The following is a 19,884-nucleotide window of genomic DNA, read 5'->3' as shown; positions in this document are numbered from 1 at the left end:
GGGAGCTGTTTAGAAATGCAGACCGCAGGCCCTGCACCTGGTTACCTGAATCAGAAGCAGGCATGGTGGCACGTGCCTGTAATCCCAGCCACTCTGGAGGCTGAGTCAGGAGGATCTCAAAGCAACTTAGCAAGGCCCTCAGCAACTAACTTAGAACCTGTCTTAAAATAAAAAATAAAAAGGCCTGTGAATGTGTAAAGCATCCTTGGGGTCAATCCTAATACCACCTGCCCCCCCAAAAAATTGAATCTGAACCTGAACTTAATAAGATCCCTAGGTGACTCATGTGCAGGTGTGGTTAGGTAGCAGTAGCTTATGGGCACAACAATGAGAAGTTTAGAAAGGCAGGTTGCAGCCAGTCCTTGAAGGGGCTTGGCTGCTGCTGCTGGGCAAAATCTGGGTGGGGCCAGGTGGGCTGTGGGCAGCTTTTGCAGGGTTTTAAGCCAGGGAGAATCTTCTAGCTCACATTTGTGATTCAATGAGATAGCTCCAGGGGCCTGATGGGGGAGTTTGGGGTGATGGGCAGTGCCTGCTTTGGGGACTCTGCCCTTTAGCAGTGTGGCCTGGACAAAAGCAGCACTGTCTCTGAGAGGCCGAGTCCTCACATGCAAATTGAGAAGGAATGCACCCCCATGAGTAAGACGGGCACCAAGGAGCATTTCTGTAGGTAGTGGTGGGTTTATTATGTAGGCTGAAGGGGCCACTGCCCCTGTCCAGCTAGCCGTGGGGTTGGTAAGGAGGCGATTTTCACGAGGAACATGGCAAAACTAGAAAAAAAAAGAAAGAAATCCGCAAACCCATAGAAAACAAAAAGCCAAACTTCTGCTCTGGACCATGAAAGTCTTTTCAAAGATTAATTCAGGACTATCAGTCATGCCTTGCCCAAAGGGTCAGGAGGAGCAGCATCTAGGGTGCCCACCTCTTTTTTTTTTCCCTTAATATTTTTTTTTAGTTAAGTACCTTTATTATATTCATTTGTTTGTATGTGGTGCTGAGAATTGAACCCAGTGCCTCACACATGTGAAGCAAGCACTCTACCACTGAGCCACAACCCTAGCCTGGGTGTGCCCACCTCTTGCTGGAGGAAACCTGGGTCAGGCACCAACCCCAGATCTTCCCAGATGCAGGCTCTGTCCCCTGGGTCTTTCCTACATGGCCCCTAAGGCGAGTCCTCCTCCAGCCTGCAGATGTCGGTGGCCTCAGATTTTCCTCCTCACCCCGGACCCCAGCTCTCTGAACAAGGCATACTTCTGAGTAATTGTTCGAGTGGGTTCTGCTTTCCGGGTCTCCTTACGTAAGACGTGCCATTTCAGAGGCAGGCGCCACTGTGCCCCGAAAGCGTCCACATTGCCCCAGCAACCCCTTTTCCTGAATTCCCTTCCTGCCTCTCTGAGGTTCCCTCTGGTCTGAACAGCCACTGAAAATCAGTTCTGTCTAGGGCCGCAGCCTCGGGTCTTAACTCATTGACTAACAAGAGATGAATGACAGCTCCTGAGCCAAGGAGCGAGCCCGCTCCAGCTCTCGGCCCACCCACTTTGCCCAGTCTCCAGCAAAAGGTATGGCTGGAGCCGGGGCGTTGGCGGGGATGGAGCTAGTCCCAGAATCCCAATCTAGGGCGATAGTTCCAGTGGGCACACGCCTTCCCGCCTGGCCAGGTGGAATCCTGCCTGAGCCTGACATTGTGGGTGGTTTGGTGAAGTTCCTTTTTCTTCTGCCAAGACCCAAGTGAGGGCTTGTTGGCCTCAGTTACCCTCAGACCCCAATCCCTAGAGGGCTACTGGGAATCTACCAAAATCGGGGCAAGAGAGGGTCCTGGGGTACAGAGAGAGGAGTTCAGGGTGTGGGAGGGACGGGGGAATCCTGATCAGAAGATGCAGCCAATTTGCAGTGACTGTGCACTCACCCACCAGACCTTGGACTGCTGGTGGGCAGGACTGGGTCCCACTGATCTGGAGATCAGAAACGGTCCTTGTTCCTGGGTGTTGAAGAGTAAATACCCGAGAAATGTCGAGGAAAATGTAGAAAGCAAGTTTTATTTAATAAAGGAACAGAGTCAGACTCCTCCAAAGAAAAGGGGCCTCAGAATTGTGTAAGGGTTGTGTCTTGCTCTTTTATAGACCCCAGAACCCCTTTCTTTAATTATTGTCTCTCCTTCTTTCCCATGGAGGTTAATTGTTAGCAACCCAGAGTGCCCAGGAGCAAGACTGGGGAGGTTAACAACCCGTTGTTCTCTCTTTGATACCAGTCTCATCTTTTCTCTTACCTACTCAGACTGCTCAACATTTGCCCTTGCCTCATTTTGTGGAGGAATCTGATATATCCTGTCACTTAGGCCAGGTGTGCTGTAGGTGGATTGCTTTTTGGCAAAGCATCTGGGGTGGGGGGTGGTCACCACAGTGGGTCCATTTTATAGAATTATTCTCTTAACCTCATATTCCCACCGGTCTCATCTGTCCCCTTACACCACTACTGACTGAAGGCTCTTTCTCCACTGTCTTCCTCCAAGACTGCCTAGGCCAACACAGAGTTGCACTCAATGAATGTTATTTGTGAGAATAATGGCAGTTCCATTTATTAAGCAAAATGGTCACAGGCTAAATTCGTCTCTCAGCAGAAAACCTCATTTACAGAGGAGGGGACTGAGGCTCAGGGGGCTGGTTTGTCTTGACCGCATGCCCATCTCTTGCTGAGAACCATAGCCAGAGGCGCTATACAGTCCTGGGTGGGGTCTGCACCAACACTTTGATCTCCGCCCTGGGTATCCAGCAGCCGTGGAGGGTTTTGTCTTCAGCATCTCCAAGACTGTTCTGGGCGTGGAAAGCAGATCTGAGATAGGTTTGGGAAGGAAGCCACTTGGAGGCTCTGCCTGGGTTGATACCGAGTGGTGTTGGTACCCAGACTGGGTGGCTGGGTTTCTGAGCAGTGGCCTTGTGGGTCTCCGCAGACAGGTGGGCCAATGTGAAGGTGGAGTGTGAGCCCAGCTGGCAGCCCTTCCAGGGCCACTGCTACCGTCTGCAGGCTGAGAAGCGCAGCTGGCAGGAATCCAAGAAGGCATGTCTGCGGGGTGGCGGCGACCTGCTCAGCATCCACAGCATGGCTGAGCTGGAGTTCATCACCAAGCAGATCAAGCAAGGTGAGGGGTTGCCCGGCCACATGCCCAGGTAGAGGGCAGGGCCTCTGCGCTATCCATCCTGTCCTGTCTCTGATGGTGGCTGAGGCTGGTCTCTCAGTGTCCTCTCTCCTCTCCTGTCCTCTCCTGCTGCACCCCCAGAGGTGGAGGAGCTGTGGATCGGCCTCAACGATTTGAAACTACAGATGAATTTTGAGTGGTCCGACGGGAGCCTTGTGAGCTTCACCCATTGGCACCCTTTTGAGCCCAACAACTTTCGGGACAGTCTGGAGGACTGTGTCACCATCTGGGGGCCGGTGAGACCCTTCTTCCCCATCACAGGGCCACAGAATCCACCCTGGTGGTACCCCAGGTGAAGGACATCCTACTCTCCTTCCAAATGAGACACTGCCAGAGTTTGAATTCCACTTCCATCCCCTGCTAGCCATGTCACCTAGGGCAAGTGACTCGCTGGTCATTTGGAGGATTAGAGGAGTTAATTCTCCTGTAGCCTTAGGCACTGCTGCCTGGCCCACTCTTGGTCTCCTGCCAGCTGTTCCTCCCCACCAGCAGGTGGCATCAGAACCCACATGATGTGAAGGCTTCACAAGCAGGGCTGCTATCTGCCAACCCTTGACCCTAAGGATCGGTCTTACCCAGCCCAGGGTCCTGTCTTCTCAAGAAATTATGGGGTTGTGAATGTCTGCTGTGGTTTTGAATTAGGCAGGGTGTGCGTGGGTGAAGGAATTGATGTAAAGTATCAAGCAGAGACCCTTTAAAAGGGAACAAAGCCACAGGGACAGGTTTCCCATCCCTGGGACTGACAGGACACTCTGTTTCAGATACTGCTGACAATGCCAGGGACTGCAACAGCAGAGCCATTGTCCTTGGGGGATGCTGTTTAAAAATTTAGAAACAATTATTTGTTGAGTGTCTCCTTTGTGCCGGGCATTATCTGGATGCTAGGACACACAGTCACTTGTGCCCTTGGGATGGGGCTTAACAGCAGACATGCTGCTGCCTGAGAGGCTGTGGGAACTGGGCAGGGCTCAGACATTTGTAGAGGCTTCTTCAGCTTCCTCAGCTGAGGCTTGGGTCTGGCCACATGGCCCCTGATCTGCCTGGTTCTCCAGCAGTCACTCCCTCAGCAGCGGGGTCACTTTTCAGGATTTCCATTACTTGAAGTCATCCATAGTCCAAAAAGAAGTGGAAAATTTCAGAACTACTTCATGAACTTTAAATAACGTTTATTACAGTGTGTTTTATAATTGTTCCACTCTTGGTTGTTGCTGATAGTCTTTTTCTGTGCCTATTTTGTAGGTTAAACTTTATCATAGGTATAAAAACGGAGGATATATAGCATCCACTGGGAAGGTCTTGGAGCTTATCTCTGGGGATAAGGGGGACTACTGTATACCTTGGGAGTCCTGTCTACCTTGCTGTTAGTTGCTCTAACAATCTTAGCCAGCTTGTTATCAGTGTTTATAAAACGAGGCATAAATAATTTCACAGAATACCAATTCCCATTTAGGCAGTGCTTCGTCAAGTCTCAGGGCATTTTCTCACCAAATGTGTTCCCCTGTACTCGTGAGGCCTGGTGAGCCAACTCTGCCCTCTGCATGGAACCGCCTGAGACAAAGAGAAGTCAGGCCAACTGCTGAGAAACAAGTCAGAGGCAGGGCCACTTCTAGAAACCAGGTTTCCAGAAGGTTTAGGGAGACTTAGGGGGAGGGGACTGAGACTCTCTCACTGTGTGTCCCCAGGAAGGTCGCTGGAATGACAGTCCCTGTAACCAGTCCTTGCCATCCATCTGCAAGAAGGCAGGTCAGCTGAGCCAGGGGGCTGCTGAGGAGGATCATGGCTGCCGGAAGGTGAGGGTGTTTCTGGAGCTGCGCTGGGTGGGGCCAGCCAGCGGGGCTCCCAGGAGAGGCAGGGTGGCGGGAGTCCTGCAGCCTCACCCAGCACCCCGCCTCCTTGGTGTCCCTTTCCTGGGCCTCCTCCTGAAAGAGCTGGATGGGGTGAGACAGGGTAGAGTGGTGAGGAGGAAGCAGAAGTCCCCAGCCCCAGCCCTGAGCCCCTCTCCTTGGGGAAGCCACTTCCTAGGGCAGCAGAGAACAAAGAAGTGGGGGTGGGTGACCCCCCAAGCCTGGCCCAGTCATGGTGGGCAGAGGTTCTGTGGCCCAGGCCTCCTCCCCCTTTGCCTCACTGGCACAGGCCTCCGTCTGGCACAGCGAGTGCCTCTCTGTCTCCTCTGGGGGAGTGGGATGTGCCTTTCTCTCCTGTGTTCCCAGCCCTATTGGGCTTCCAGAGTGGGAAGGAGAGGATTAAGGAATAAAAGGCAAGTGAGGGACAGGGCAGTGAGCTGGCCAAAGAGGGAGAGTGAGTCACCACCCATTTCTCTCCTCCAGGCCTCCCAGCTCCCCCACCCCTATCCCCCCAACCTGGCAGGGGATGTTGGTTATAAAGGATACTTTGTGGCCTTTGGCTCCTCGCAGCAGCCCCTCCCTGCTGGTCTGGCTCCTGTTTTCCTTTGGGTTAAGCCCCTTACCACAGTCCCCCCTACCTAATCCAGACCCTCCCCCAGGAGAGGAACAGGAAATGCCAGTGGGCATGATCAGATGGGGAGAAAGGAGAGAGCAGACAGGGGCCAGCCGAGGAGCCTGGGGTCAGTGTGCTGAGCGTGGGGACAGGGGCTTTGTCCTGGGTTGGGTGGACTGGAGGTAGGGGATGGTGAGGAATTGCTAACCGCCTGGCACCAAGGCCTGCCTGGTATGTGTGTGGAGGGTGCTGAGTGGCCGTGATTAACACTCGGCCTGGCCAGGGGACTTTGTATCCCCTCTGATGGACACTTAGACATACCACACCTGCTTCTCTTCTGCCTTGGCTCCTGCTGGTCTCTAAGGGTCTCCTCCTGCCAGGCGCTTCCTCCCCATCTGTAGGCCCTGACGACTGCTCAACCTTCTCTGCAAGCTGGCGTCTCTCCCCAGCTTTTCTTCTCTGGTTCCCAGCCAATCAGCAGTTTCCCCCTGCACCCCCTACCCCTACCCCGGCCTGTTGGTTTAGATACCTCTCATCTCTCTGAGCCAGGCCGTGGGGCGGTTTCGTCAGCCACACGGGGACCTTGCTTCTAGCCTGGTCTGACAGTTGTGAATAGTGGTGGGAGAGGGGAGAGTGACCAGGTGCAAAACACAGCATAGGCACGGGGATCAAATCTGTCACCTCTATCTTGTGCACATCCAGCAATGCCCCTGATGGCATCCCCTGCCCCAGGATTTTTTGGCAAAGATGGAACATCATCCTCTCCAAAGACACCCCTCTTCTGTCCTCTCTCTCGAGCCAGGGTTGGACATGGCACAGCCCATCCTGCTACTGGCTGGGAGAGGACCAAGTGACCTACGGTGAGGCCCGGCGCCTGTGCACTGACCATGGCTCTCAGCTGGTCACCATCACTAACAGGTACAGGAGGGGTCAAGACCCACTCTTGCCCATGTCCTGTGTAATGTAGCCCCTCCCACAAACGGAATAGTGTCCTGCCACCATGCCCAGAGGGACTTGGAGTCCTTTGAGACTCAATGGGCTCCTAGTTCTTTTTCAAATCTTATCACAAGAAAGAGTCATTTGTTAGGCAACCTCAGCGTGGGCAGGGCAGGGGCAGGCACAAGCATGGGCAGGATGCCCAAGGAAGACAGACCTTGGCTGTGTCTGATTTTCTCTCCTTCCTTCTCAGCAAGGCAAGAGGTATGGATGGTAGAAGAGGGAGCTGGGTTACTCTGTGAGCCCCCAGGTTTCTCACTTCCTTGAGCAAGTTACTGGCCAGGCACATGCCCCGAGCTCCTAGAGCAGGGTGACTGGCCTGTGGCCAGGGAGTGGGGATAGACTCCCTGCCATGACCAGTCTGCCTCCCAAAGGTTCGAGCAGGCCTTCATCAGCAGCCTCATCTACAACTGGGAGGGCGAGTACTTCTGGACAGCCCTGCAGGACCTCAACAGCACCGGCTCCTTCCGCTGGCTCAGTGGGGATGAAGTCATGTACACCCACTGGAACAGGGACCAGCCTGGTGAGCCTCCACCCCTTGGTACTGACAGCCTCCTTCTTTGACTGGCCTTGGGGGAGCTGGGAGGCCGTGGTGGACTTGCCCTGCTAGGTCTGTGCTCAAGGGTTTCCCAGGGTAATGACCATTTGTCCAGTGTGGCCTGTTGGTCAGGCAGGCCCTGGAGGCAATCTGTTTACTGGCTGTGCATCCTCTGAGTCCCAGGGTCCTCACCTGTCAAATGGGATGCCTTCCTCATAAGAGTCTGCATGAGCCTTAAATATATGTAAAATGCTAACACATGGAAAGGGACGATATATGTAAAATGCACAGAATAGTGAGCACAATACAGTACACTGGATAGACATTAGTATTATTACCATTTCACATTAGATTTTTTTGGGGGGGGGCGCGTACTGGGGACTGAACTCAGGGGCACTCAACCACTGAGCCACATCCCCAGCCCAATTTTGTATTTTATTAGAGACAGGGTCTCACTGAGTTGCTTAGCGCCTCACCATTGCGAGGGCTGGCTTTGAACTCTTGATCCTCCTGTCTCAGCTTCTTGAGCTGCTGGGATTACAAGCGTGGACAACCGCACATGGCTCACATTAGCTTTTTGAACCCTTTCCATAACATAATGAGGTAGATAATGAGAGAGACTCAGAAAGGTTAACCAACATACCCAAGATCTCACAGTAAATAAGCAAAGAACTAGGACTCTGCCTCATTCCTTCCTCCCACCCGGGCTCGGACTCTACAGAGCTTGTCTCTACAGAGATGGCCAAGCGTGCTCCCACTCGGGACTGCAGTGGTACCCTGCAAGAAAGTGACTCCTCCTCAGTCTGTGGTTCTCCTCTCTCCCTTCATCAGGGTACAGCCGTGGGGGCTGCGTGGCCTTGGCCACGGGCAGCGCCATGGGACTATGGGAGGTGAAGAACTGCACTACGTTCCGGGCTCGCTACATCTGCCGGCAGAGCCTGGGCACACCAGTGACACCAGAGCTGCCAGGGCCAGACCCCACACCCAGCCTTACTGGCTCCTGTCCCCAGGGTTGGGCCTCGGACCCCAAACTCCGGTACTGCTACAAGGTAGGGCAGCTTGTTGGCATGGTGGGGTATTGAAAAAAGCAAAGGGGCTGCTTATGTGAAGAGCCTGGGGGAGCAGCCACCATCCAGAGACACCACACTGCAGATTGCAGTAATTTCTGATGAAACTCTCACCAGTGGAATCTGAGGCCTGGCAAATAGTAGATGCTCAGTAAACATTTGAAGAATTGAAGGAACCATAGAGATCATCAGTGTCAGAGGTTCCCACATGTGGGGACAGAATGTACTTCAGAATTACCTGGAGAACCTGAGAAAAATCTAACTTCGAATGCGTGGGCTTGAGTTTGAGCCCTAGCACTACAAAACAATAAAATAAAATCCAGGCTGTCGCCATGGAGATTTGGATTGAGTAGGTCTGGCTGGGGCATGGTAATATGCCAAGTTTGGGAGCCACTGACTAAGTCCAAGGTCTTTTATTCCATGCAGAAACTGAAGTCCAGAGAGAGGCAGGGACTTGCCTACAGCAAGCTGTGGCTCTTTGGGATTAGAGCCCAGGTCATCCCACTGGTCAGGGGACAGGGCACAGCTGCTCTCTCCAGGAGCTGACTGAGCTGGACACCTTCCCGGGGCTTGTTCTCTGATAGGCAGGATTGTCCTTGGTCCAGCGAAGCCATAGCACTTTGCGTTCTTGCTGCCACGTGGAGGGTGGCAGTTGTCACCTGGAGAGGTGCCAGTGGAGACCCATTAGACAGCTGGCCTCTGCTCTTGCAGGTGTTCAGCTCAGAGCGGCTGCAGGACAAGAAGAGCTGGATCCAGGCCCAAGGGGCCTGCCAGGAGTTGGGGGCCCAGCTGCTGAGCCTGGCCAGCTATGAGGAAGAGCACTTTGTAGCCAACATGCTCAACAAGATCTTTGGGTACTGAGCCTGGGACAGGGGCTGCCTGTATATGCGCGGGAGCAGCCATGGCTGCTGACTCTCGGCGGTGTGGGGCAAGAGGCAGGGTGGACAGAGTGAAGGTGGCCCCAGCCTGTCTGAGGGCTTGGAATAACTGTGTATCTTCTACTAGTGCCAGGACCATCCTGTCCCTCTGAAGTAGTCATGGTCCCCTGGAGACCTGGGCAAACACACTGGTGTGATCCATTCATTCATAGGAAACTCCATGTGCTCACAAGCCTCATGGAGAGAGCAACACCCTCTCAAATGCAGACTTTCCATTATAAGCCTACAACCTGACTCAAGTTAAGCATTTCACCTCTGCCTTACACCATCCCATAATACCACTCCATGATAAACCATCCTGATATGGAGCACTGTGTCACACACCTGAACTCCCAGCAACTCCTCAGCAACTTGAGAGGCCCTAAGAAACTTAGTGAGTCCCTATCTCAAAATAAAAACGTTTTAAAAAAGGTCTGGGGATGTGGCTCATTGGTTAAGCATCCTTGGTCAAAATAAAACAAAACAAAAAACATAAAACCATCCCAGTGGGAGAAGAAAGGCTGCAGCTCTGTCCTTGGGAATCCCTCCAGGACTCCATCTCTGGTCTGTGGGCTCCAACTACTATATTCTGTCACATAGAACTTGTCATCCCTTAGATCAGGAAAAATCCCAATGAGTCTTAATTCCAGGGATATCTTCTCTCAGCAATCATCAAGAATTTGACCAGTAATTATAATAGCTCACATTTTCCACTGACCCTGGTTGAGAGGTCACAGAGCTGGTTCATGGGTGAATTAGGACTTGAGTCCAGGTTTATTTAGCTCCAGAGTCTCAGGTTGCTGCTACATGCCAGACAGCTTCCTAACCTGCCTAAAGTAAAAACACCCAGAACTTCAATGAGGAGGGAAAGCCAAGGGAAGGGGAGCCAGGCCACTGAGCCATGAGCTGGGAGCCTGGTCCAGCTGTCCTTATCTCCAGGGAGAGACTTTTCTAAAACAAAACAAGAACACCCCTCTCCCCCCACCCCCATGACCCTTCCAAAAGAGTGCTTTGGTGGGCCAGTGTGAAGTTCAGGTGGAAAGGCTCAGGCATTGGGGACTGCCCAGGTCACAGATTAGAGTGGTCAGGTGTTATGTTGAGATGCCTGCAGCTCTCACCTCCCTCACTTCTCCTCTCTTCTGCCCCACCCTGGGTTCTGCTGAAGTGAATCAGAGCCTGAGATCCATGAGCAGCACTGGTTCTGGATTGGCCTGAACCGTCGGGACCCTGGAGGGGGTCAGAGTTGGCGCTGGAGCGATGGCCTAGGGGTAAGGTGGACTGGCAGAGGCGCTGGACCAGAAGGTGGGTGGGGCTGGTTTGTGGGTGGAGTCTGGTGGGGCAGGGCCAAACCTGGAATGGATGGGATTTCCTAGAAGTAGAGCTTCCAGAGAGCTGAGAGCTGTCAGGTAAAAAGGGAAGCGAGCTGGATAGGGTGGCACCCGCCTTTACTCTCAGCGGCTCAGGAGGCTGAGGCAGGAGGATTGTGAATTCAAAGCCAGCCTCTGTAATTTAGCGAGGCCCTAAGCACCTTAGTTAGACCCTGTCTCAAAATAAATTAAAAAAAAAAAAAAAAAAAAAGCCTGGGGAGGTGGCTCAGTGGGTAAGTGCCCCTCAGTTCAATCTCCAGGAAACAAAAAAGAAACAAAATTAAACAAACAACAACAAAAATGGTTTGAGAGGGGACACCCAGGCCAGGTTGGGAGTTCCTAACTCAGGCCAGGCATTACGGTGTCCCCTTTCCTGGGGATGGGGCCGCCTGCGCCTTGTGCCTTACATCCCTCTTCCCTCATCCTGCTCCCCTCCAGTTTTCTTACCACAATTTCGACCGGAGCCGGCATGACGACGATGACATCCGGGGCTGTGCAGTGCTGGACCTGGCCTCCCTGCAGTGGGTGGCCATGCAGTGCGAGACACAGCTCGACTGGATCTGCAAGATCCCTAGAGGTTGGGTCGGGTGGCACCGTGGGAGGCTTACCAGAGGGAGGAGCGCGGGGCCAGGATGCTGGGGAGGGTCTCCTTCCCCTGCAGCCTTTTTGCCCTTGTTCTGTAGGCGTGGACGTGCGAGATCCGGACATCAGCCCTCAAGGTGAGGCCCCAGTCTACCCCAGTCCACCGCGGCCAGGAACAAAACCAAGGGGATGCAGGGTTCCAGTGGAAAGGGGACTGAGTTGACTGGGGTTGGACACCGTAGCCCTGTAGCCTCAAAAGGAAGGGAGGGAGGGACGGAAAGCGCAGGGTCTGGAGCCCGCCCACTGTGCTCAGCCACTGTGCCTGGGGAGGTGGGGGGCGGCCTGCCCTGGCTCTGGCCACCCCGCGGTGCACATCCGGGGCTTGCGAGGCTGTCGCAGCCTGACTTCCACCCCCTGTGCTGCTCCGCAGGACGGCGGGAATGGCTGCGCTTCCAGGACGCAGAGTACAAGTTCTTCGAGCATCACTCCACGTGGGCGCAGGCGCAGCGCATCTGCACGTGGTTCCAGGCCGAGCTGACCTCGGTGCATAGCCAGGCTGAGCTGGACTTCCTGGGACACACCCTGCAGAAGGTGGGCTTGAGAGGCCGCCGGTGCGCGGGCTGTGGGCTGGAGAAGGCAGGTCAGGGATTTGAGGGCAGGGAGGCCGCCAGCCCTCACCGGCCCTTCCCGCTCCCCCAGTTCTCCCGGGGCCAGGAGCAGCACTGGTGGATCGGCCTGCACACCTCCGAGGGCGACGGGCGCTTCAGGTGGGAGAAGGGGCGCAGGCGTGGATGAACAGCCGCATCTTCAGGCTAGAGGTGGGGAGGCTGCCCGCACACAGAAACAGACCTGCGTTAGAATCCAGCGCTCCTTGCTGGTTGTGTGGCCTTTCTCTGGCCTTGTTTTTCTCATCTTGCAAGTGGGAATAATGAGCCTGCCGTCTAGGATTCTTGTGAGAATTTGAAATAATAAAGGGAAGTCATTGTAACAACAGTTAGCACACATTAGGCCTAAAAAATGGCAGCTCCTATTTTGTCTGGGGTTGTTCATCATGAATGAAGCCTCTCAGGACGTGGGCAGAACATATGATGGTTCAGAGGGGACAGTATATTCAGTGCCCACCATGCATCAGTGGCCTTGAAGCAGAAGGACTGGGAGTCCATGGGAATCTGAGCACATCTTTGCTCTTGGATCCCCCATTCCTAGGTTTTCAGGCTTCTTAGAGAAAGGATTGCTAGGGAGGGCTGGACCTTACCCGGTGGATCCATGGCTGCACCTTACCTGGTGGATCCATGGCTGTACCGAGCTCTGTAGCTCTGAGCCCACTCCCCTTTATCTTACTGCCATGTGCTGCACACAGGGGAGGTTGAGCCCTGGTCAGTGCTGGAGTCACTCCATTCTGTGCTGTTGCAGGTGGACAGATGGCTCCATTATAAACTTCATCTCCTGGGCACCAGGCAAACCTCGGCCCATTGGCAAGGACAAGAAGTGCGTGTACATGACAGCCAGCCGAGGTGAGGGTGACGGGGGTGGGGGACACAGAGGGTGCCATCAGCGTGGAGAGGGTCAATGTTGGGGGTGGTAAGGTGAGCAGAGGCCATCAGTCTCTTCTTATTTTCTTTGTACCCAAATCCAAAAAGGGCTAGACCCAGAGAGGGCTGGTCCCATCTCCATGACCCTCATGCCAGAGGACTTGAGTTCAGAGCTGGACATAGCCCCTGAACCCCAGCCCAGCGTCCGTCCTCTCATGGCATGAGGCATGGTACTGCCAGCCATGATGTGCCCTGCCCTGGGGGTGACCACCTTCCCTCCCCTTTCACAGAGGACTGGGGGGACCAGAAGTGCTTGACAGCCTTGCCCTACATCTGCAAGCGCAGCAACAGCACCAGAGAGACACAGCCCCCTGACCTCCTCCCTGCAGCCCAGGGGGGCTGCCCCTCTGGCTGGAACCAGTTCCTCAACAAGGTAGGAGGTGGGGAGAGGGCACCCATGGGAATCATAGCGTCTGCCTATACCCACCTTCCTGTCTTTTACTTGTCCCCAGTGCCAGGGCTAGCCTCCTTGGAAAATGACAGTGTAGTCATTCTACCAGGAATCGAGGTTGTCCAAAGTCTTCAGTGAATTTTCTAGATCAGTGATTGCCATACTTTTTGATAATAAACCCTTTTATTAGTAAAACAAAATATTGAACATACATACCCAAACTATGTGTGTACATTTTATCTGTGCATAGGTTCATGTGTGTCCATAAAATACATATTTACTTCTACACCGATGTGACTAATGTTATATGTGGTAAAAGAACAAGAGAATTTGAAGCATTAGCTAAAAATTTTAAAAATAATATTTTAAAATTAAAAATGATTAATGGTATGAATTGAACTCACACAAATGATCAAATATAATAATTATTAAGTTAAATAATCTGGGGCTGGGATTGGAGCTCAATGGTAGAGCACTTGCCTAGCACATGTGATGTGGTGCTGGGTTCAATTCTCAGCACCATTAAAAAAAAAAAAAAAAAAAGGTATTGTGTCCATCTACATCTAAAAAATTTTTTTTAAATAAGAACCATGTGATTTTAATAAGAACCATGTGATTGCATATATTTCATTATTTTTTTTCTCTGCAACAGAAAGTCTATGTCCTAATTTTTAAATTTAACTTTACTTTTTAACTGATATATAAAAACAAAAATGATCCATATTTATGGAGTACCCTGTGATGTTTCAGTACATGTATACAATGTGTAATGTTTAAATCAGGATAAGCATATCTGTCTCCTCAAACATTTATTATTTCTTTGTGGTTAGAACATTCAAAATCCTTTCTTCTACCTTTTTGGAATACGCAGCATATTATAACTACAGTCACCCTACAGTGCAATAGCACCCCAGAACTTCTTGCTTCTTTCCAATTATAACTACTACCCACTGGGCAGCCTTTCCCCCTCCCTCCCTCCTTCCTATTCCCTCAGCCTCTGGTAACCCCCTTCCTACTCTTAATTTCTATGAGATCAACTTTTTTTTAAGTTCCACATGTGAATAAATCATGTGGTACTTGTCTTTCTGTTATTTCATTATTTTTTAAGAATCTTGATTTGATCCTTTGTGATGTCTGCCCACTAAACAAAAGTTTTTGTTTTAAAGTTACATAGTAAATTTTTCTCTTCCCATATGCCTCAAAAATGAATCAGAAGACCTGATCAAGAGGGTTTAAAAATGTCAGAAGATTTTTTTGAAAAATAACATTTTTGGAAGTCTCTTCTTCCTGAGTGTTTCGAGTGTGCAGATACGACAGTTTGGGGCAATAAAATTAATCAAAAGGAGTGTGTTTCTAAATATGTTTTCAAATGCTCCCCGCAAGGTTTATCTTCCTCAAAGTGGTTCCTTTGGCATCCATGGGCTGATTTATTAGACCTGATTTGACCTTCAATTTTTTTTTTTTTTTAATTGACAAAGTATTTATACCAGGAAGCTGGGTGCAGTGGTATATGCCTCTAATTCCAGTGACTTGGGAAGCTGAGGCAGGAGGATCTCAAGTTTGAAGTCATCCTGGGCAATTTAGTAAGACCTTGTCTCAAAATAACAAAAAAGGGCTGGGGGTGTAGTTCAGTGGTAGAGTGTCTCTGGATTCAATCCCTAGTGTTCCCCTCCCACGCAAGAGTTTATACCAGGAAGAGAAGTTCATCATCTCTTTGTTGTATGTGGGCATCATTGCATCAGAATTAACTTCTGGCCAGGGCTTCTTTGCAGGACATTTTAAGACCACTTAGCCCTATTGTGAGGATTAGATTAGCTAATTTTAGATAATAAAATCCCTAAATCCTTGTTTCACGTTAAGAATGCAGCCAGCCTTAGTGTCCTTAGTCCTTACCCTCCTTAGAAGATTTAAGAGACTACCAACCCTATTTTATCTGTACAAAAAAAGAAAAAAAAATTAAGACATGTATTATTAAAACTTTGGAAAATACAGAAAAAATAGAACCAAACTCACCCATGCTCTCCAGAGATCACCACTATCAGTATTTATTACTCTCCTTCTTGCCTTTTCCCATGGAATTAAGATCATAGTAAATAATGCAATTTCATATCTTACTTTTATTTCTGAGTATCATATTTTGGGCATTCTCTCAATGTCATTAGATTTTTCTGGAAACTTATTTTTAATGGCTTCTTCCACCTAATAATTAAAATGAATATATTTTATATTTGTAATCAGTCCCTTTCTTAATTTGTCAGCATCATTATAATAAAGCCAGTCACTCTCCTACCTCATAGGAAACTTTCCAAGTACACAAGCTTATTGGCTCCTTCACTATACCCCCAGGCTCCTTGCTTTCCTAGTTGTGTGCCTTTCTTTGTATCTCCTCAGCATCTGGGTATATAAAGCCTTTTGAGTCTGCTTTTCCCACTAGCTCTCAGCTCCTGGGGAGCAGGCCTGCAGGGCTGCTGGGATGGGACCCTACTGTTTAATGTACTGATATCCTAATTAATATACTTGCCCTGTTACTTCTTTTCTTTTCTTTTCTTTTCTTTTTTAGTTGTAGATGGACACAATACCTTTATTTTATTTATTTATCTTTATGTGGTGCTGAGGATTGAACCCAGGGCCTCACACATGCTAGGCAAGTGCTCTGCCACTGAGCTATAGCCCCAGCCCCTGCCCTGTTACTTCTTGCTTATGCTGTTGTGACCTTGCTGCTTCTAATATTATAATTAATTCTACTTGTTATTTAAATAGGGCCTGAGCACAACTCTAAACTACTTCTGTGAAATAAAAATCCACAAACTTGGTGACAAACCTAAACAATAACAACAAACCTCTTGCAATATTTCTGGGTATATAATTTCTATTCTTTTTTCAGTGCTGGGAGCAAGCACTGTACCACTGCCCTATATCCCCAGGGGGCTTTACTATTTTCTATCCCAAATCCATCATCCACATCAATAAGTTGATGCTAGAGCTAATTGGTATCGGTGAGGGAACTCACTGGCCTACTCTGTCATGCTCAGCTATTGTTAATCCTACAGATGACCCCAAAAGATGGACTTTCATTCCTACTATACAGAAGAGTACATCGAAGCCAGAAAGGTAAAGTCAGAGCTGGCCTCTGACTTTCACCTCCTCTTACCCCATCCCCATCCCTGTCTTTGTTTCTCCAAAGCTTCTTTATACCCATTCTTCCCCCATCACACCATCTCAGAGCAGGAAATTACTGAAAATCATCCATTTCTTCACTCAATATAAAGATATTCCATAGGGGGTTCTTTTGATCTTATGGAACTAATAAAGGTGGGAAAAACATGTTAAGTCAACAGACTTAGCAAAGACCATTCAAAAATACAGATGAAAATATTCTGGGGATGATCATTTAAGCTCAAAGAGAAAGATAATGGATATCAGACAGCATTCAGAAAGCTGTGTAGCAGAAAGCAAGATGGATCTTGTCTCCATCTTCCTGGTGCTTGGCCCATGCTCTGACATCAGGGCAGGAGAGAGCTTGGTGGCTCAAAGAAGTCCTCCCATTAAAAAAATCCCCCAAAGGACACATGTGTGAATCTGCTTTGCCAGGTTGGAGCGTGGGGTCCTTGCTCCTGGAGACCCAGATGTCCTGGTCTGACATTGTTGTCTCACAGCTTCAAAGCTCCCCAGGACCTGCTATTGATGGGTGCACAGTGGGGGTTTCTGGGTTCTGGGTACAGGAAGGTGGAGCTGGACATCATAGCCCCACTCTGCTCCACAGTGTTTCCGAATCCAGGGCCAGGACCCCCAGGACCGGGTGAAGTGGTCAGAGGCGCAGTTCTCCTGTGAACAGCAAGAAGCCCAGCTGGTCACCATTGCAAACCCCTTAGAGCAAGGTAGGGCCAGCCCACAGGGAGGCCCTGGTGTCCTCAAACACAGTCCTCCCAAGTGGCTTAGAGGAAGCAAGCAGGAACTGCTGCTGTCACTCACAACTCTCTTCTGGGGACTGTAGCATTCATCACAGCCAGCCTGCCCAATGTGAACTTTGACCTTTGGATTGGCCTCCATGCCTCGCAGAGGGACTTCCAGTGGGTAGAGCAGGAGCCTCTGCTGTATGCCAACTGGGCACCAGGGGAGCCCTCTGGCCCCAGTCCTGCTCCTAGTGGCAACAAACCGGTGAGGGGCCCCCTCCACTCTTCTTGTACCCACTGCCTTCATCTGTGGGGTGCCTTTGCCATGGGGTCTACCTTCCTCAGCCTTTTGCTATTCCTTTGGGGACTGTGGCACTAGATGGGGCAGCTGCTGGGACTCCCCTGAGCAGCTCCTTCCCCCCAGACCAGCTGTGCGGTGGTCCTGCACAGCCCATCAGCCCATTTCACTGGCCGCTGGGATGATCGGAGCTGCACGGAGGAGACACATGGCTTCATCTGCCAGAAGGGCACGGGTATGTGTCACCAGAGAACTAGGAAACTCCAGGACTGGTCTGACTGCTTTGGGCCATGGCAGGAGGAATGAAACATGGTCCCCTACCTCAGGAGGGGACCCCAGAGTCATATATGTGCTTGGGAGGCAGATGGGCAGAGAGGCAGGATGCACTGGGGAACTCAGGAGGAAGGTTTGGGGGCATGGGAGGACCACCAGAGACAGGCAGACACTAGGCTGTGTGATGTGCCAGCATGCCTGGTGTCAGGGACTTATGTTCCAGGACTTGCCAGCTCCCAGCATGGGTTCCCTCCGCCCTGGGTTTCTTGATCAGGGGTAGGTGAAGGCCCTAGCTTTCTCCTCTACTTGTTAGAAAACATGTGTTACTAACAACAGGGGCTGACACTTACCTAGGGTCAGTCTGTGCCAAGCCCCATGCTTGATAGAGACATGGCCTTTGCCTGACGTCTGTGACACCAGCCTCACGCCTGGGAATGGGGTTTGGGAGGCAGGGCCCAGCCTGAGCACTGCCCTCCTCCCTGTAGACCTCTCCCTGAGCCCATCCCCAGCAGCGTCGCCCCCTGCCCCGGGCGCTGAGCTCTCCTACCTCAATGGCACCTTCCGGCTGCTGAAGAAGCCGCTGCGCTGGCATGACGCCCTCCTGCTGTGTGAGAGCCGCAACGCCAGCCTGGCCCGCGTACCTGACCCCTACACACAGGCCTTCCTCACGCAGGCTGCCCGAGGGCTGCGCACCCCACTCTGGATCGGGCTGGCCAGTGAGGAGGTGGGCTCCCAGCGCTCGCTCCCGCCCTGGCCGCCCACCTACCGGCCGCCTGGACCTCCCCTCCCCGTCCCTGCGCACCCCGCCCTGTCTGCCCCACCCTGACTGTCCCCTTCTTTCCACCCATGGCTGCCTGTGCCCAGGGCTCCCGAAGGTACTCCTGGGTCTCAGAGGAGCCTCTGAGCTTTGTGGGCTGGCAGGAGGGGGAGCCCCAGCAGCCTGGCGGCTGCGCCTACGTGGATGTGGATGGGGCCTGGCGCACCACCAGCTGCGACACCAAGCTGCAGGGGGCCGTGTGTGGGGTTAGCAGGGGTGAGTGCCACCCGCTGGGCTAGGTGCGTGGGCAAGTTATGGGAGGGCCTGGGGAGGACGCTGGGCCACTTCCTCAATCCTGCACCCCGCAGGCCCCGCTCCGCCCCGAAGAATAAACTACCATGGCAGCTGCCCGCAGGGGCTGGCCGACTCGGCCTGGATTCCCTTCAGGGAGCACTGCTACTCCTTCCACATGGAGCTGCTGCTGGGCCACAAGGAGGCGCTGCAGCGCTGCCAGAGAGGTAGGGACGGCAGCCGCGCCCACGGGCCCTGCGGCAGACCTTCTGCGGTGGAGCCCCCTCGCTGCGCTCTGCCTGTAGGCAGCACAAACCCCAGGGTCTCCCTCACGTTCTAACACACAGAGACCTTAAGTGACCTCATATGTACAGTATGGTCTCCTGAGAGAGAGACAGAGACAGACACACAGACACACACGCCTGAAAGTCTGGAATTCACACCATCCTTACTCAGGCTGCCAGAGAAGCCGGTCTGGGGACTTTGCCACCCTAGGGAGACCTTCTGCTCTGACGCTTGCCACCCTTGTGCACAGCGGGCGGGTCAGTCCTGTCCATTCTGGATGAGATGGAGAATGTGTTTGTCTGGGAGCACCTACAGAGCTTCGAGGGCCAGAGTCGGGGTGCCTGGCTGGGCATGAACTTCAACCCCAAAGGTGGGTGGGCTGTGTGTGGGCTGGGGAGGGCCAGGGCTCAAGGTGTGTAGGGAGAGGCCCTGCTCTGCAAGAGCCCTGGTGAGGGAGGGGAGGGGTGCTTGGAGGACCCCTGCTCTCTCCCAGGACTTCCTTGCCACCTACCTCCCTGCCCCCACATCCCCCTCAGTGCCCTCTTTCCCATAGGTGGCATGCTGGTCTGGCAGGACAACACGGCTGTGAACTACTCCAACTGGGGGTCTCCTGGCCTGGGTCCCAGCATGCTGAGCCACAATAGCTGCTACTGGATTCAGAGCAGCAGTGGGCTGTGGCGCCCAGGCGCCTGCACCAACATCACCATGGGTGTTGTCTGCAAGCTCCCTCGAGGTGAGTGAGCTTCCTAGCAGGCTCATGTTCTGTCCCTTGCAACCCTATGAAGCTGGTCTTGGGGTGGGGCCAGGGGCCCCTCCTGAGTTTTCAGGGAACACTGTGGGTGGGAGGGCATGAACAGACCAGGGGCAGCTGGGATCTTCCTTTGGGGTACATTAGTCTGCAAGAAGGACTAGCTGTAGGGCTTACCTTCCAAATTAGACAGCAGGCCCCTGTCACTTTGTAGAGGTTAAGGGCACATCCCTTATCAGCTC

General features: G+C 52.2%; 1 protein-coding gene across 2 annotated transcripts in view; it reads left to right on the top strand.

Annotated features, from left to right (window-relative positions):
* The window catches only part of Mrc2 (mannose receptor C-type 2), a 54,720-nt gene that overhangs the window by 33,016 nt on the left and 1,820 nt on the right, over positions 1–19,884 (top strand). For both annotated transcript variants that reach the window (XM_076870482.2, XM_076870481.2), the window contains exons 7-28: positions 2,945–3,133; positions 3,272–3,426; positions 4,873–4,980; positions 6,450–6,565; positions 7,018–7,166; positions 8,013–8,230; positions 8,960–9,102; positions 10,331–10,433; positions 10,971–11,109; positions 11,216–11,251; positions 11,545–11,705; positions 11,814–11,881; positions 12,528–12,628; positions 12,937–13,079; positions 16,861–16,975; positions 17,092–17,255; positions 17,415–17,523; positions 18,047–18,285; positions 18,426–18,594; positions 18,687–18,836; positions 19,145–19,264; positions 19,448–19,627. In XM_076870482.2, the coding sequence (XP_076726597.2) occupies positions 2,945–3,133; positions 3,272–3,426; positions 4,873–4,980; positions 6,450–6,565; positions 7,018–7,166; positions 8,013–8,230; positions 8,960–9,102; positions 10,331–10,433; positions 10,971–11,109; positions 11,216–11,251; positions 11,545–11,705; positions 11,814–11,881; positions 12,528–12,628; positions 12,937–13,079; positions 16,861–16,975; positions 17,092–17,255; positions 17,415–17,523; positions 18,047–18,285; positions 18,426–18,594; positions 18,687–18,836; positions 19,145–19,264; positions 19,448–19,627 (3,075 nt within the window). The remainder of the gene's footprint in view (positions 1–2,944; positions 3,134–3,271; positions 3,427–4,872; positions 4,981–6,449; positions 6,566–7,017; positions 7,167–8,012; positions 8,231–8,959; positions 9,103–10,330; positions 10,434–10,970; positions 11,110–11,215; positions 11,252–11,544; positions 11,706–11,813; positions 11,882–12,527; positions 12,629–12,936; positions 13,080–16,860; positions 16,976–17,091; positions 17,256–17,414; positions 17,524–18,046; positions 18,286–18,425; positions 18,595–18,686; positions 18,837–19,144; positions 19,265–19,447; positions 19,628–19,884) is intronic.

This window comes from Callospermophilus lateralis, chromosome 11, assembly GCF_048772815.1.
Source record: "Callospermophilus lateralis isolate mCalLat2 chromosome 11, mCalLat2.hap1, whole genome shotgun sequence".
Classification (NCBI taxonomy): Eukaryota; Metazoa; Chordata; class Mammalia; order Rodentia; family Sciuridae; genus Callospermophilus; species Callospermophilus lateralis.
This window is presented reverse-complemented; position numbering and strand designations above follow the sequence as displayed.